The sequence below is a fragment of the Equus przewalskii genome, chromosome 30 (assembly GCF_037783145.1).
Source record: "Equus przewalskii isolate Varuska chromosome 30, EquPr2, whole genome shotgun sequence".
Classification (NCBI taxonomy): Eukaryota; Metazoa; Chordata; class Mammalia; order Perissodactyla; family Equidae; genus Equus; species Equus przewalskii.
This window is the reverse complement of record NC_091860.1, coordinates 12,225,921-12,244,612: the sequence shown is the minus strand read 5'-3', so window position 1 is coordinate 12,244,612 and position 18,692 is coordinate 12,225,921. Positions and strand designations below refer to the sequence as shown.

The window sequence follows — 18,692 nt, the reverse complement described above, 5'->3', positions numbered from 1 at the left end:
ATTTTATTTTGTTGTTTTTCTTTCTTTCTTTCTTTCTTTTTGAGGAAGATTAGCCCTGAGCTAACATCTGTGCCCATCTTCCTCTATTTTATATGTGGGACACCTGCCACAGCACAACTTCACGAGTGGTGCACAGGTCCACACCCGGGATCCGAACCAGCGAACCCCGGGCCACAGAAGCAGAGCATGCAAATTTAACCACTGTGCCACCGGGCCGGCCCCACAAAGTCTTTAGTTTTTAATTCTAATATTTTTGATTTGTAGTTTAAAAAATGCAAAATTTGCTTCAAGGATGGTAATACATTTTCACCAAAGCCTAGTATATAATCAATGTGTACAAGTGTTCCATGAAATCTTGAAAAGGTGTACTCTTTGCTTAATGCTTAACAAATATTTATTGTATGCATGCTATATGCAAGGCATTATTCTAGAAAAACAATGAATGAGATAAGTGAATAAATATTTGTTGACCAGACAAAAAGATATATATCCTGTAGAATGTAAAGTTTGATATTTGTCTTTTAGTTCAGCTTTATAAATTATATTGTACAGTTCTTTTTGTCCTTATTTTTTATCTACTTTGATCTATCACAGATGAAGAGTGGTATGTTAAAAGTTTCCCACTATGTTATTTCTGTTGATTTTCTCTTGTAATTTTATATTAGCTAACTTTGCTTTATTTAATATTGCTTTATATCCACTTCTGATTTTTTAAACTCTATAAAATTCTAATTTGATATTAAGATTGCCATGTATTATCAAACATGGTCTTGGCAGAAAACAGCTCTGTAAATTCCAGATGATTTAAATAAAGACACAACTTTCAGAAATATAAAAGGGAACAAACAAGGTGGTGAAGTTCCCACAGATGAGCAATATTGTGAAAGCTTCACTGTCACTAGATCTGAAGGCAAGGCGACAGAATATTTAGATTTATCTTTGCCACTATTAGACTTTCTTTCTGACATCATGTTTATGCTTTCTACTTTTCATTTTTCTGTGCTGTCTCTTTGTTTTCTTTCTTTCTCTTCGTTATATAGATTTGAAAAACAGTTTAAAATGGTTATTTTAAAGATAAAGTTACTATAGTTAAGATATTTAACACTTTTGCTTCCGTAACTCTTCCCCTCCCTGATGTTTGTAAATTTCATAGGGGTTACAGAGTCTCCTCTCTGAAATCTACATAAATCTCTCCCTGTTAAGAATCACTTTGCCATTACATTCAATTTCATCCACATTTGCCCTTTAGCATTATGTACATATTGGGTCTGTTTCAGTGTACTTTGTGAATTTCTCATAATAAAACGTACCCATTCTTCAGATTTTAGTTTCGATTCATTTCTTAATTAACCAGAGTATATTTTTGAGTTAAAAATTTTTTTTTTATTCAGAGATAGTCAATAGTAGTGTATTTTTCAAGACCTGACCTTTGAATATTTGTTGCCTTCAAACGTATATGACGGTTTAGCTGGGTTTGGAATTCTCATCATTGCAGTTTCTCCTCAAGTTACTATCATTGTTGCTTTTGTTGAGTCTGAGTCTAAGGATAGCCTGATTTCCATTCTTTTGTATATAAGGTGTTTCTTTTTCTATTTGGGTAGAATCCTTTATCCTAAGAGTTCAAAAATTTTCCCAAAATAATGTCTGAGACTCTCTCTCTGCCTATAACATAGTGAAGTCTTGAACTGTAGAATCATGTTTTGTTTATTTTTCCTAACTTATATTATACTTTTGATTATTTTTGTTTTATTTAATATTTTTCCCCAGGAATATTTATTGTTTTTAGACCATCTCCGTTCTCTTTCTTCTGTACCTGTTACACACTCTTTCATGCTTTTGGTTTTAATGTTTTGTTCATCATGGAAGGAGAAGTGCTCTGTCTAGGCCTGGTTTAAATGAACAGATGAGGCTCACAGGGTGCCCTTTGCCTATTTTCCCCATCGACTGAGATGGCAATGGAATCCTTCAGCCCAGTTTTGGATGATGATGGGGCTTCCCTCCAATGTGATGTTGCAACCCTAACATGCTATTTCCTCCCCGTCCACTGGTTATAGAGGAGGAAGCTGATAGAAGTTTGGAGCATTCTGCAGAGCCCACGGTTGTTCACTCACCCGGGGTAGCTTATGGGATTTGTTTCTTCCTCTCTTGTCCCTGCCCCGTGGCCCTCTTTTTCTCCTTTTCTTTACACTCAGCCTCCTTGGAAGACTAGTCAACTTTAAATAACCCTACCTCTTCATCTTATCTCTATCCCTTAACCTACGGCACGCGACTTCTGTTTCCACCGTTCTGCCAGAACAGTCCTTGGAGAATTTGACTTTGACCTCCCAGATCCTAACTCCCACAGACGCATTTTCAGCCTGTGCTTTACTTGATCTCTCTGTGCCTTTCACTCTGTTGACTGCCCCCTCCTCCTTAAAACTCTTCTAGCCCTTGATTTCCATAACATCCCTCCCCTCTGATTATTATCTTAATCACCACACCAACTTGGTTGCCTTCACCAGCTTCCTCTCCTCTGCCTGTCATTTCAATATTAAACCCGCCTTCCCACCTTCTGTCTTGTTCTTATTTCAGTCTCCCTGAGTGGTCTCACTTATGACTGTTTCAGCTGACTCCTTATTTGCTTATGAATCTCAAACCTGTATCTACCTATGACCTGTCTCTGAATTCCTGCCTGTATTTCTGATCACTTCCAAGCGCATCCAGCTACGTTGCCCAAACTCAAGTTTTGAGGAGTCTTGAATTTCTTTGAAAATCTGATGAAAGAGTACCCCCTCCTAAATGTGCATATGCACAACATTCTTCATATAATTTCAGGGAGTCTTGGACTGCCTGAAGCCCATCTATGCCTTCTGGATCCATGGACCCCAAGTTACTATCTCTTGGACTAGGACGAACAGGATCAAGTCCAGATGCCCCAGCTTGGAATCAGAGATTCTTCTGTTTCATACAATCATATGGCCATTGGTTGTCAACTGGATCTTGCTCAGAATCTCTCCATAGTGCTCTTGAGCATATACCTTACGCTATAATTTTGTATACATTTGCTCTGGTTTAGGTTCTTAGTCTAGGTCTTAGGATTCTGATTTTGGAAATCCTGTTTTGATCTATTGGTATTTTTGTTCTACAGATACCTGGGCGTAGAGGGAAAATCAAATTTTCTAATTTTATTGCTTTTTGAGGTGTCAATAAAATAACTGGTTTTTCTTTCTGCCTGTAAGAAATTTCAGAATGTACTTTCTCATGCTTTAACCGAGTGTAGCCCGCTCTGCTTTAAAGACGCTATCAGTTTCCTCCCACCATAGCCTTCATCTATCCCTACTATGCTAAATTAATGCTTGGACTAAGGTAGGCTGACCCTGCTACTATGGAATACCAAGCAAGCATAGCACAAAAAGTTAGCTTCCGTTGCTTAGCAGAACTCCATTTTCCAGGTGGGAAGAGATTTACATCTGCCCTAACGTAACTCAACCAACTGCCCATCTGTGTTACAGTGGAGATCCTTCACCATTGCCCGGCAGGTTTCAGCTATTACTGTAAAAGCTTGCATTTCTAATTCAAGAAATTAGATAGAGGAAGGATAGCCTTCCTCTATCCTTTCTGGCACAGTCTCCTTCCTTTCTAAGTTGTTTCCACGTTTGGTAACTGAACAAACACTGGAAAAGTACATCAAATGAGGCTTCAAGTCCAACGAGTGCAGAGATGGTTTAGTTTTCTTAGCCTAGGAGCTCTCTAGTCTGGAAGCTTGGTCTTTGGAGTCTCTAGAAAGAGAAATGATTCCACAAAGATCCAAGCTTTCTCGCTGTCTACATATCCCAATACATCCCCAAGAGCGAACCCTCTCCTGATTGGAAGGACACGGCTTTGAGAACCTCTCTCCATTCCAAATTCATCCAGAAGCAGAATTCCCCTAACAACTCTGAACTGCCTTAGCCACAACATTTGTGGGCGGAATCGCCCACTTCCGTCCAGAATACAATATTAGAACAGAAACAACATCCTGTTCCCTAGAGCCAGTGCCAGAGGATAAATTGGCATCTTCCTCATTTACCTGATTATTCTCTTCTATTTTGGTGACTTATTTACCTCCTAATGCTATTTGCCTAGCCAGATCCTCCCTGGCTCCATTCTAAACTCTGCCTTCTTTTCAGATCCTATGTATATTTCTTGTCAACTCCTTTCTATATCAACTGTTGCCTGCCTTGACTTCTATCTACCAGATTTTACATTAGACATGCCTGACTTTATGTTAGTAACAGTTATAAACTCTACAAACTTAATGAGGATTAACAAAGTTATCTCTTAATATTTCTGTATTGAAAGTAAATAATCATGGGGCGAGCCTGGTGGCATAGTGGTTGGATTTGCATGCTCTGCTTCAGCAGCCCAGGGTTCACAGGTTTGGATCCTGGGCACGAACTTAGACACTGCTCATCAAGCCAGGCTGTGGTGGTGTCCCACATACAAGAAATAAAAATTGGCACAGATGTTAGCTCAGCAACAATCTTCCTTGGGCAAAGAGGAAGATTGGCAACAGATGTTAGCTCAGGGCCAAACTCCTCACAAAAAAAAAAAAAAGGGAAAGAAAGTAAATAATCATGAAGAAGTTTTAAAATAATTTTCCACAATTAGAAAACTGCATAAGTAGGTTTTAACAAATATTACTCCTTATATTGTTATTAAGAACAATGTAGGTGGCCGGCCCCGTGGCCAAATGGTTAAGCTCACATGCTCTGCTTTGGCAGCCTGGGGTTTCGCCAGTTTGGATCCTGGGCATGGACATGGCACTGCTCATTGGGCCACCCTGGGGTGGCAGCTCACATGCCACAACTAGAAGGACCCACTACTAACAATACACAACTATGTACTGGGGGGCTTTGGGGAGAAAAAAGGAAAAATAAAATCTTAAAAAAATAAAGAACAATGTAACCATTAGTATTCATTTATAACATTTTCTTTTTACTTTCCATTATCGTCAAAAAAATTTCTGTAGGCTAGGTAATGCATAGTCATTGCATGTCAAAAACACAGTTGAATCACAGAAACACATAATACGCGGTTTTTAAGTTTTGTTCACTGAGTGAAGTGTTAACATGCATCTCTACCATGGAAAGCTGAGTCGGTATGCCTTTGACCTGGCACCAGGAAGAGGAAGGTGTTAATTACCGTGTTGCCATGAGGTTTATGAACTGGCATTAACATCTCAGCAGGAGCAAGGGTGGCACAGTGGCAACTTCTGAGAATGGTGAAGAAAAGCATCATTACCTACAGATTTATTTTCAGTTACAAAACCTCATGCTTTTTATTTGAATGATACTCAACAAACGTTATTTTTAAAGGACATTACTCTCTTAGTAGCATAATTACCACACCGTCTTTATTATCTGCATAATTAAAACATAAATACTTCTCCGTGTAGCAATTCGGTGCAGATACGTGGTGAACGTGTTAATTCATCTTTGAAATCCATTACAGCTGTGCTGCGCTCAGCACTGTGGAGGTTTGGTGAACAGAGCTGAATTTTCAGAACACTCTGTTGAGAAACCAACTGCTCACAGTCCCTAAATAGTTTTAAAAATCTTTCCAATAATGGCATGTATACTGTTTTTTGAATGCCACAATTACACACTCCAAAGTCAGTCTCTTCAAATTAACTCTTTTGGCCAGTTTTCCTGATAGAATCCATGCTCAGAGTGTTGTGTTAGGAAAGCTCATTTAGAGCCATCAGGGAAGTCTTTCTTATCCATCTAAACTTTTAGGTCAGAGACTCTAGAATGACTTCTGATCTTATTTATTTAGGGAAAACTACATATATTTTAAAATATTTTAGGAGCCACATTCTTGAAATCTAAGTATCAATTGCAGCTTTTTTATGAAACACTTATGGCCTGCCTGAATTCTAATTTTATATGAAAAGAGCAAGAGATTAAAATGATAGGGTTACAGGACATGGTTCATGATCGGTTTGAGATGAATGAACAGAAGTGTTATGAACTTTGATGTGCCAGTTAATGGCCAGATTGCTTGGCACACATCTGTGTAGCAGGCCAAAGAAGTATTTGCAAACATGGTGACTCCTGAATGTGACACTGGTTCTGGGAAAGGGGGCGATTTTAAAAAATCGTTGTTGAAAGAAGACAGAAATCACATATTAACTGTAAAATGGAACCCTAGTCACTATGATTTCTGAAGCTATTTCTGGAAAAAAGTTAATTAAAATATATTCAAGTAATGAATTAATTCCACATGTAGATGTAATCTAAATTAACATCATCATTTTTGCAGAGATTTTTACTCTAAAGGAATATTCTTCTCTTATATGTCAACATCCTAAGAGCATATATCACACATCCTTCTATTTTAATCATGTAAATTGACTTTATAAAGGTTAATTAATGGAGAAGCAAACCTATGACAAAGTTTTTTGAAGGAACTATAAATAAAAGAATTATTTGTAAGTTATTTCTGTTCAAACTAGTGTCTGGTACCCCTTATGGCATTAAAACTGAGGTTGGTTTAATATATTTTTTTTCTAGTACATGCTTTTAGTAAATAGTAACTTATTTAGAACTAACTATAGAATACGAAATAAAAAAATTAGTTTTAATGTTCTAATTTAGTTTAATGTAGTATTTGCTTTAGTATTACTATGAGATTGCCATTTAATAAAAAAATCAAACGAAATCAAGAGAAAAAAATAGGGAACAAAAAGAACATTAAAAATACTTTGGTTTTTAATTTACTGTTTTATAAATGAGGTGAATATCATGCTACTTAGAGTCATAACTTTATATGTTTTCAAATAAAGAAAACTGTATTAATGTATGTTTAGATTATGGTGAATTAGCAATTAAATAATTCTTTTAATTTTTGCTATGTCAGCATGTATTATAACTTAAGAGAAAAGATGATCATGATTTTTTGGATACCATTATAAATTCCTTAAGACTTGGGAGCATATTTCATTACTCATTTTTCACTTTCTCCTCTTCTCTTGAGCATCAAGTTCACCAGTTTGTACATTTTAGTTCTTTAAATATTGGGTTTTGTATTTAAAATAAACATCAAATAAATAGGTTTTTGTCCTTAGTGAGAAGATAGCATGTGTAAATACAGAACCATGCCAGGCATGTGACTGGTATTAAATAAGTTCCTGCTAAATCTGAAACTTGCCTCTTTCTCGTTATAGAATTTTCTTTGCCATAGTGTTGATATCATATAAGGGGAAAGGGAAAAAAAGCAATATCCATAATTCATTTTGCATAATCACCGTGTTCTAAAGGTTAAATAGGTATATTTTTTGTTTAGTTCAGACTCTTGACTAAAGCTAGCAAATAGTTTGAAAACCTATCACATTTTGGATGCGGAAGTAATTATACTTGCACAGTTTTTGCAGCCAAATTCTGATTTTTTTTTTCCCCTTTTGGTTTATGAAAGCTGAAAATAGAAAACTTTTTCACGAACAAGAAGTTGAAAAATGCCTTGTAGCCCTTTTGGGTTCCGAGAGCGATGGAACTAAAATTGCTGCCTCCCAGGCCATTTCGGCCATGTCTGAGAATGCCGGCAGCAAAGAGTTCTTCAACAATCAGGGTAAGCTGAGCGCGGGAAACCGGCTTGAACCTTTTTGGGTTACCTGCCACCTTCTCTAGTTTACGCGGATGTTTGTAAAGTCACATTTTCACCTTTCCTTTTTGTGTAGGGATCCCACAGTTAATTCAGTTGCTAAAAAGTGACAACGAAGAGGTCAGAGAGGCTGCCGCCCTCGCCCTGGCCAATCTGACCACTTGTAATCCTGCGAATGCAAAGTAAGTACAAAAGGACTCACTCGGCGCGGCCTGTTATGGGAGAGCTAACGTCCGAGATGCTCTCATTTTAATCTTTTGGCTTTCAAGGCAGTTTACATATTCATTCCATAGCTCAGGTTATTCCTTAGGAACTCCATGGAAATAAAAGTCATCAGATAGGCCGGTTTTCCAAAGATATTACAAAATCTTGACTCTATCTGGGCTTCTTGGGAAAACGTGTGGACCGTTGGATTCAGACAACAGGCTAACTCTTGTGGAAGGTTCCAGTACAAATCAAACTGGATAATGATGGAAATATTAAAGATGACATTATAGAAACATTTGATAAATCTGGAAAAAAATTTTAAAGCTCTATTTTAAGAGGACATAAACATTAGGTAAATCTAAAAACATTTAAAAAATAAATTTAGGGGCTGGCCTGGTGGCGCAGTGGTTAAGTTTGCACGTTCTGCTTCTCGGTGGCCCGGGGTTCACTGATTCAGATCCCGGGTGCAGACATGGCACCACTTGGCAAGCCATGCTGTGGTAGGCATCCCAAATATAAAGTCGAGGAAGATGGGCACAAATGTTAGCTCAGGGCCAGTCTTCCTCAGCAAAAAGAGGAGGATTGGCAGAAGTTAGCTCAGGGCTAATCTTCCTCAAAAAAAAAAAAAAAAAAGAAGAAAGAAAAAAGAAATAAATTTAAAACAACATATCATGGGTAAATACTTTGAAGAAAGGTTGAAAAGGAATGCCTTCTGTATTCCAAGCACTGTGGCATGTGGGTTACATTCTTTTAAAAATTTAATTATCAAGATAATCCATCAACTAATGAGGAAACTGAGACTCTGCCAGGTTACTTCATTTTCGTGGGAACATACATTTATTAAAATAGCCACTTTTAGGAAATTAAAGCCACGTCTGTTGGTCTCCGAAGTCTGTGTTATTTCCCCTACAGAAGATAAGGTTGCCTTATAAAACAGTAAGAACTTCTTGAAGGCAACTTTCATAAATGGAATAGTTATTTACTCTCCCTATATTTCGTATGAGAATTAGTCAGGGTTCTCTAGAAAAACAGAACCAATCGGAGAAATGTATGAGGAGATTTATTAGAGGACTTGGCTCCTGTGATTATGAAGGCTGAGAAGTCCCATGATCTGCCATCTTCAATCTGGAGAACCAGGAGCAATGGTGTTGTAATTCAGTCTGAGTCAGAGGGCCTGAAAACCAGGAGTGCTGATGTCCAAGAGAAGATGGTTGTCCCAGCTCCAGCTGTAAGCTAAGTGGCCCTTTTTGCTCCTTTTTTGTTCTATTTGTGCCCTCAGTGGATTGGATGATGCCCACCCACATTTGTGAGGGCGATCTTTATTCAGTCTACTGATTCAAATGCTAATTGCTTCCAGAAACACCCTCACAGACACTCAAAAATAGTATTTTGCCAGCTATCTGGGCATCCCTTAGCCCGGTCAAGTTGACACATAAAATTAACCATCACAATACGTTAGTTATTAACTTTGGTATGTTATTGTTTTATGGCATTGTGGCTAAAATTACCCTTTTCTAACTTGAAATAAATCTGCCTCCACCCCCATCATATTCTTAAGCCATTTCTTACCCGTTCTTTCCCTTTCTCTACTCCCACACAAATATTTTAATGAAGTGACTAAAAATCTAACAACGCCCAATAAAAATATAGCCGAGATGCATAAGCATCAAAGCCAAATTGTGTTCCTTTAATAGATACGATCTTTGACATGGTAATTTCCTAAATTCGGGGTCATCATCATCTGGTATGGAAGCACACAAATTTCTAGAGTATTGAGTCCCAGTAAGTAGCAATTTGAAAATAGCATATTTGGTGATTTTTCCAGATAGTCATGCCAGTGCAAAAATCTTATCTGTGACACTAAAACACTTCCACACCCAGTGCCTTTAGATGTACATATTATCTGGAATACTTTAACAGACCTCCAGAGTGTATAAATGTCTTGATTTGATGTGAGTTTACCTGGCTTATATCATTTCACAATTTTAAGTAAACATAGAAAATTAGGATGGTAAGTAGTTCTAGAGAACACTGCCTTCAGATTTTCTCTTTCAATTATCTGTTTCACAGATTTTTGTCATCTGACTCTGCAGTTTCATTTTGTGAGCACAGAAAAGTCAATTAGGACTAAATGATGCCTGACATTTCCTCCATGACAATCAACTTTATTTTTGTAGGTTAATTTTATTTTCATAAATTTTTAACTGCTGTCATTTCTTTAGCGTATTATATACTGTCCATTCTGATTTTTTTTTTTTCAATTTGTGTTTGGTTACGGAAATGGGACATGAATGAAATTGGTTTTATAGATGTCCTTTGAGGTCTATACAGTTTTTACTTTGGACTTTATGAGCAAAAAGATGTGAAAATAAATGCTTTTAAGGAGGAAATGGAGTCAGATTTGACATGTTTGTGCCAAACGCTGATGACTGGAGTTGAAAAAGATTCTATAGTCAATCAAAAGGAATGAAAACAAATAAGCCATGTTGTCCATCCTTCTGGTAAGGCTCCTAAAGTGTTAACTACTGAAGTTAACCACAGCAGAAGAGAAAACAAAGGTGAATGCTTATTTTTAATAAAAAAATATTTTCTACTCAGATTGTCTTTAAAAAATCATTAGCTTAAACTCGGCATTGGTGAGTGTTTCCAGCATCACTTTTTGGAAGTGGTCCATTCCATCACCTTTCCTAGCAAAGGGCTATAGGACCTGGGCTGAGTCCTGGCTCTGCTGCTGGGGTGGCTGGAGTGGGGGGTTAGAAAGAGTTGAAAGCTGCTTTTCCGCCACACCTAAGTAGTAAGGAAGAAGGCAAAAACCCAGAGATAATGTGTTCCAGGTGCATTTGGTAGATGTTTGGATACTTGATAATTGCTAGTCCTAATTAAGCTAAAATATAGTTAAGCACTGTGAATACTAATTCTGTTTGTTAAAATGTAACCTTTCTCTTATAGCCGTATCTTGATGTGGCCAGATGATTTCTAATTTGTAAACTCAGGGTACCTTCTGATGTTGGAAGCTCGTTTCATGAACTGAGTATTCATTGGTGTGTTGATAACATGAAATGCTAGCGTAATTTCCATTATGTAACGTATTTTTGCCTGGAAAGTTGTGGGTAAATTAAAATTTTCTAAGTTAAAGGAAAAAATCAACCCAAAAGGAGAAACATACTTTGTGGTGACTCTTTGTAAAAATGACAAATACTTTTTAAAATTAAGTACTTTTCTAATCTAAAAATAGAATTTTATAATGCATGTAAAATAATTTGTAATCTAAAATACCTGAATTCAAATTTTCACGTCTTGCTTTCTTACAAAAGAAAACATGCTCATATGTAATAAAATAGTAAGATGATGAGCAATTTTGGTGGCAATGATAAATAAATAGCCAGACCATCCATACCCCTTTGTGGAAGATTTTCAACTTTAATTATAAATATCACTTTAATTGGTACCAAAAGATCTTACCTAATAGTATTCTCTGTGAACAAGGCTTCCTTGACACTCAAGTTTTCTAGATGTTTGAAAATTTACTTCTTTAATCAACAAAGCTTTTTTAAATGTGTAATGAGTTTGAGGATTGGCCTGGTGGCATAGTGGTTAAGTTTGCGCACTCCACTTTGGTGGCCTGGGGTTTGCAGGTTGGGATCCCGGGCGTGAACCCTCATACTGCTGATCAAGCCATGCTGTGGCGGTGTCCCACATCCAAAATAGAGGAAGATGGACACAGATGTGAGCTCAGTGACAATCTCCTCCTCACCTAAAAAAAAAAAATTTGTAATGAGTTTGAATTAAAATCTTCTAAAATCCTTCCCTCGTAACCTTGTGAAACCGATCATACTGTTATTGAACTTTGGGGGGGGTGTATTATGGTTCCCATTTGGAGTGAGTGGCATCATACACTCTACGGTGGAGCTGTCAGGACCCCGCAGGGAGGCGGGTGCTCTCCCCGAGCTCCGAGTACAGCCTCAGGGCACAGTGCCTTTGGGAGTGATGCATTTCATGGACTCCTCGCTGGCAGGCTGTCAGTATTAATTTTCACTGCTGGCCATAGATCGGATTGGCAGGGCCATCCTGTTGAAGTCCTCTTCAAACCCCTTCCTTTCAGTCAGTTCAAAGCTTGGGTACCAGGTAATCAAGCTTTATCAAATTTTATATAAAAGCCATAAGTGGGGCCTGAGGCTCCTTCTCTAAATGGTGTTTTGGTCCTCAGAGGCCATTTCTTTTCTCTTTTTTGGAGAGTTCTCATATATATTCTGGATATATGAAGTTTCCAGGTATGTGAGCTATGGATAAATGAGACTGTAGTTTAGAAAACAATCTAACAAACACTAATCCCTTTACTTACAAATAAGCCAGTGTTGGGGAGTAAAATGATGAAGAGTAGGTCATAGAGTATGTTCTGGAAGTACATTCGGTCAACTTCCAGTAAGTATTTTGCCCATCCTCTCTGCGTGGAATGTTGTTCTGTCCCAGAATGCCCGCTGCTGGCTCCCTCACCCCCTTCAAGTCTGCTCAAATGTCACCTCCAGGAAGCCTAGCAAGACTGCAGAGTTTAGAGTTGCAGCCCCCACACGTATTCTCCCTTCCCTGCTGCCCTTTTTCATAGCGCTTATTATTTTCGAACATACTACATAACTCACTCATTATGTTTATGATTTATTTTCTGGCCCTCCCTCTGACTAGCACCCGTGAAGGGAGCCCCTCTGTTTGTGTAATTCACTGGTAACACACCAAGCATCCAGGATAGTGCCCATCCCATAGTAGGCATTCAGGGGAAATGGGCTTAGACCAAAAATACAACCAAAAGGAGGACAGTGAAAAACAGAAGGTCTGTCAACCAACGCCGAGAACATAAAACAGAAAGTGATCTGTACTGTTCTGTTTGTTTGTTTTTGCATAATTTGGATCACAGAAGCAACAGTGGAGACTTACCTGTAAGAGTCTTCTATTCATACTTTTTATTCTTTATTATCTGCAGAATAAAGGTGATTTAAAGGGATAAAAACCTGAAAAGGCAGTGAATAAGAATAAAAGTAACTATTTGAAGGTATAGGAAAAGAGGATAAGAACAGTGAGATTCACTTATTTAAGGTGCTAATAGGAGAAAGAAAAGTAAAATCATTTTTTAAGTGAATACGTAAGAAGTGAGAAGGTAAAGCAACCCCCATGGAAAGAAATAGATAAAAATGGAACCAAGAAGCAATAATGAATTTTATATAAAAGTGTACCCCATTTAGTTAATTCGGACACTGTTATCCATCCTTTCTTGGTTCACTACTAATGTTTTTGACAATTCTCATTTTGTAATACTTTTTGGCAAGGAGAAAGTTGTTAATTTTTGAAATAGAAAATACAATTTTTGGCAGAATTTCTTGTTATATTTACCTTGTACTCTTCTGTCCAATTAGTCGTTTCAAAGTTTTACACTGTTTATGCCAGTACTGAAGAATTATTCTTGGCTGACATTCTTCTGTGGAGCAGATCCTACATATTATAAGAGTATATTAAGCTATTAATTTATAGCATCACTGCCATCTGTTGGACCTGATCAGAATTAAAGTTTTTAAGTTATCCCAAGAATGAAAAGGTTTAATGTTTTTCATTTCTGTTTGCCAACATTAACTAAAATTTTGGCTATTGGTAAACTATGAAAAGATTAGAAAATAGTACGATTGTTGACTAGATATTTTTCAAAAGGTACAATTATTTTAGGAAATAAAACACAACGAACAAAATAAAAATACAAAGAGTAGTAACTACAATTATTTTTAATGCCTATAGATAAGGAAGTAAAAACTGTGGTTTTGCTATAGAAAATACATACTCAAATCTCTATGTGTAAACACACTGATTCTTAAATCTTATTATCTCCATTTCCTTTTTATTTTTTATATCCTTTCTTGACTTCTCACAACAGCAGTAACTCAAGAAAGTTCTAAATGGCAGCACATATAGTGGTTACTTAAGGAAAAAATTTGATTGATTGCTGGGCCATTGCTGGCCTCCACAATATCAGAGACAAAGAGCTCTTCTCTAGGGACTTTCCTACTGTTGTGTGACCTATGGTTGGGACCACAGCAAAGAAAATGAGGATTTGAGTAAGGAGTACACCCCAAAGGGACTCCAAAAAGAGACAGAATGCTCCCAGATTATATGGATGTATATTTGAGTACGTTGGGAACTTTTGAACATCCTCATTATTTATGAATGACCTGTCATTTTGTATTATCAGTATTAATATTTCTCTTCACTAACAAAGAAATAAAGCATTGACTGAATCATTTTAATAGCTAGTAGAATTATTCATGGAGGCCCATGTCTAAGAAAGCCATGGAATTTGTAGAGAAGATGCTTAAAAGGTATGCCACCTAGGGAACTTTGTAGAATATTTCAAGAAAAGGCAATGCTTCATTTATCCACAGTGACACAACTCTGTCAGTCATTTCAGTACTGTCAGGGGAGGGCCTGACCGTAAGTGACTTCTTAGAATGTTAAATCTCTCTAGTGTAAACAGAAAACACTTTTCAAGGCTATTTTTTCCTCCCACTCCCACCCCATTAAATAGAGTTGGGGGAGGGTAAGATATTTGTATACTTATTTTTACCATGTCTTTTACTCTGTAGACCTAAGTATGGACTAATGCTATTCTTTAGAATTGCCTATATTTTACTGTGCACTGAAGGCTGTACGCCGCAAATGATCACAGTCACTTTGAAGGAAAAAAAACCCACCTCTCAAAGTTGGCAAAATACCGCAAGTTTCTTTCCCTTCTCTCCATTCCATTATAGAAAGAGATGGGGTATTCACCTCTGAGATGGCTAGAGATGTGTCTTATCACCCTTCGAAAAATAAATTTTAGCGTCTGATCTTGATCATACTTCTTGGCCAAGACGCACAGGTTCAGTTAGAATAAGTAACCTCGTCACTTAGAATACTTTTTTATTAAAGAAACATTGGCCGTAGAAATAATCCACGGTAATTTACAAAATTAAAATGCAGTCTCATGAAAAATGCAAACTCACGGTATAGACTCAATGTATTGGTTGGTGTTAATAATGCTAACGTTGTGCGGTGATTGTCTTTGTTACACGAGGGTTTTTCCGCAGGGAAATGTTGTCAGTTCCATTTTCCCGTCCAACAGTGAGGGGAACCGTGGCTTCACACTGACCCCTAGTGGCGGTTTCGCAGGAAGATGGGGGAGGGGAAAAGGTAACAGACGGATTGCTCTGTATTTTAGCAAAACGCACACTAATTTAATTTGAAACACTGTCCAGTGTGTCTAAAATAATATTATAAAACGTTATTAAAAGATTGTGATCCGGAAAGCATTTCATTGTGAGGCTTTTAGAGAGATCATATTCTACTGCTAAATGTGTGTCAATAGATGCTTCCGTTGGTCTCTGTCCCTTTGTAAGGTGCAGTCATTTCAAAATGTTTCCACACATTCGTTGTTCTGGTGGCTGAATATCTGCCCTGCTATGTAACCATAAAGGATAATATAATACACTTGGACAACGTAAATTCATCTCATTGTTATTGTAGTGCATCTAGAGTTGAGTTTTTGCTCTCGACTTTGTGTAATAGAAAAGATTATTTTGTTTTAAAATTCTTGTTTATATCGCTTTGTTGTAAGATGCTCCATCCTTTGAATTAGAAGGCTCACGGTAAGAGCATCCTGCGAGATACCTCAAGCTAGTTTCAAAACCTTTTACCAAGTTCAGTTTCGTATTCAGGATGTCTCAAACTCTTGTATGAAGGATGATACCTCAAAGAAGTTGTATAAAGTGTTATTTATGACTGTAAAAGGCTTCTGAAATGGATAGATAAAATAGATGGGCAGAGTCATTATGGTAAACTTAAGAATTATTCCTGCGTTCTTTGCACTCAAGTTTATAGAGTGTCTATTTTTTATCTCTACCTGTTAGAGCCTCGATTCCTTCTCTGCCTGATGGAACATTGCTATAACATAGGCTGTCATGGATAGGGAAAATCACACAGGATTTGAAAAAATATATACAATGAAAAGCTGGATTTTGCAATAAAGCAAGTTGATTTGCACATCCCCATTTTGTGTCAGTTGATGCCTACTCGACCTTCACAAACAATTTGAATTTTACTAGCTACCAGTTTCATAAGACCAGGTGAATCCTGTGAAATTTCAGTGAGAAAATTATCCGTGTGCTTTTATTACCTAGAGAGCAGAGGCTGACGTTTGCGTCACCTTATAAAGTTGCTGGCACCTCTTTCAGGTCTGATTTCCAGTGTTACTGATTTTCAGAGGAAATTAGCAAACAATTTGGACACTTTTCTATTGTGCGATTTTTCTCTCACTCTCCCTTTCAATTTGAAGCAGTACTTTAAAAACCTACGTATATTCCATTTTTACTCATCCTTGACTTTTTATATTCATCATTTTCCATGATTTTTCTTCCCTCTGGAAATGGCCTTTGTTGCTCACTGATTACACCTAAAGGGAAAGACTTGGGTGGGATTCCTGAGGAAACTGCCCAGCTCTAACCCTGAGAGTATTGGAAATTTGACCGTCTAGCTGAAAAGTTGTTTGAAAATGAAAATTTCATACACACATGCAAATTTAGAAATACGATCATATTTTCTCATGATCCAGGAAATTGAGACAGGCCAAAGGAAAATCTCTGCCCTTGTGGCTTACTGAATATGAGTGGATGATGACGACGATGGTAGCTGGCAAACGTGGGCCAGACCTGGAGCTAAGTACTTGAAATGGAATATGATAGTAAATCCTCAAAGCGGTCCTATCATGTAGGGAATATTATGGTCACGCCCACTTTGCAAATGAGGAAACAAAAGCACAGTCTTTGCCCAAGGTCCCAGAGATGGGTGGACACTCACGCGGTCTGCTACATACGTCCATAGGGAGCTTGCAGGAGCTGAAACTCAGTCTCCTCCCCCGTGACTTCTCTTTCTCTCTGCCTCCTGCCCAATGCTTTCTGAACTTCTCCCGGTCTTCCCCACCAAAATGTTTCCCTTCACCTTCCTGATTGCTTTGAATTCTCCCCACTGGACTGGCCAGGGCTCCTTGGACTCCTACGGACAGCTTTGCAGGAGGGAGCTTTCATCTCCTCCTTCCTTCCTACCCTCCTTCCACCTTTTTCCCAGGTCCCTTACCCCGTTATCCGTCCTCTCGTCCTCCCCCGCCTCTTCCCCTCCTCCTATAAAGAGAATAAGAAAGAGGGGGAAAAAAAATGTATCCAGCATTTAGAATTTCCTACTATGCTATACATCAACAGTCCGCCTCATTTCTCATTCCCTGAGGAATGAGAAAGTGAACCGAGTAGATTCTGGCCTTTTTCTAGAAAATACTGTGCTTTTTAAAGCTTCAGGTGGATACTTGTGAAAAAGGTAAGGGACTAAAAAGTCAGAACACCATGGTTTTCATCCTGTGTCTGTTGATTGAATTGCTTCATCAGCAAATTTTAGTCTCTCTAAATTTTACCTTTCTTAACTATAAAATAAAAGTGAATCTAGATTATCTATTACATTTTGTGCCTCTGAGTGATTCCCGTCTTCCAGTATCACAGAGAGCCTGGAACACAACTGGCACTAGGAGTTAGATGGGGTCACTCTTTACCACTTTCATCATTTTATCCCAAAGGCTAAGGAAGTTATTATCTATGAATTAGGTTTCTTTGGTGATTATTTCATCATTCCTTGGCCGTTCTTTGTGCGCCAGGCGCTGTTCTAGGTGGTAGGGACCCTGTTGGGAACAGGACGAAGGGTCTGTGAAACTGTTTTCTCGAAACTTACATTTTAGTCAGGGAGACAGACGCAGAGGAATAATTTTACAAAGGTAATTTCAGAAGTGATAACAGTGTAGATTAAATAAAACAGCGCAATGGCGTAGAGCAGGGCATGCATGGCACTGGGGTTGCGAAACGGGTCAGGGGGGCGGGGAATGACCTGGAGCTCATCAAAGACCTCTCTGAAGAAGTGACATGAGAGCTGATACGAATCAGCCAGTCCTGGCAGGTGCCAGGGGTTTTTGCGCCCTTATTATTTAGTTAAGAAAATCGGCAACATAGTATCTCTAATTACTCTGGGATTGTGTCCCTCGTCATCCACAGAGATGTAAATAGACTGATTTCCAGGCGAAAGAGAAACACTTGGTAACCGCACAAGCCATTTATTATGAATATTCTAACACCTTGACCGTTATTCCTGTTTTATCAGGAGACAAGTCAGCCATGGAAAATGAAGACAGTTGTTCTTTCCTGATGGCAGCTAGTTAATTATTGGCAGGTTTTGCAGCTTTTGAAACAGAAGGCGGCATGTGTGGAAGTGAAGTATTGCGATGGAACAGATAGGTCAATAAGGATTCCGTGTCACTTGTAAGAAGATTACATTTGATTTCTCCAGACTTTGAGTGACTGCCTCATAATTGGTAACAAAAACCTGAAGGTGCTGGGTTGGCACATCCTAGTCTCTTTGCAACTAGCACTTCTCACTTGAGAAGCCACGCTATCCCAGCAACTGTAGCAGAAAAGCATGCTCTGACAATCTCCAACTCAAGCCTACTAAGGGACAGCAATATGATAGAGACTATATGGTTTCACATACTTTCAAATATTTGTTTGCATTTTTCTTGTTTTGCTATAGGATGCAAAATTTCACGCATTTGTTTCTGTGGCTGGGTTTTACTTTAATAATCATGTTACTTTACACCCTCTATTTTAAGCTTTTGCCTGCAATTAATTGTGACTCTCTCCTTTACTGCTGATGAGCTTCTTTAAATAATATTTCTTTAAAAGGAGCAAATTCTCCTGGCTACCTTTGTCAATCCCGGAGTTCAGCCTGAGTTTGGGGACACATATTTCCGTCTTCTGCGGTGG

The 18,692-nt window shown here is 38.0% G+C and overlaps 1 protein-coding gene and 1 long non-coding RNA gene across 9 annotated transcripts in view; one reads left to right on the top strand and one right to left on the bottom strand.

Annotated features, from left to right (window-relative positions):
• The window catches only part of ARMC3 (armadillo repeat containing 3), a 92,548-nt gene that overhangs the window by 38,646 nt on the left and 35,210 nt on the right, over nucleotides 1-18,692 (top strand). For all 8 annotated transcript variants that reach the window (XM_070601884.1, XM_070601883.1, XM_070601878.1 and 5 more), the window contains 2 exons: nucleotides 7,435-7,587; nucleotides 7,697-7,802. In XM_070601884.1, coding sequence (XP_070457985.1) covers nucleotides 7,435-7,587; nucleotides 7,697-7,802 — 259 coding nt within the window. The remainder of the gene's footprint in view (nucleotides 1-7,434; nucleotides 7,588-7,696; nucleotides 7,803-18,692) is intronic.
• Nucleotides 11,228-14,849, bottom strand: LOC139080554 (uncharacterized). Its single transcript, XR_011535145.1, has 2 exons — nucleotides 14,556-14,849; nucleotides 11,228-13,308 (listed from the first exon to the last, which is right to left on the bottom strand). It is a non-coding gene; the product is annotated as an uncharacterized lncRNA (long non-coding RNA).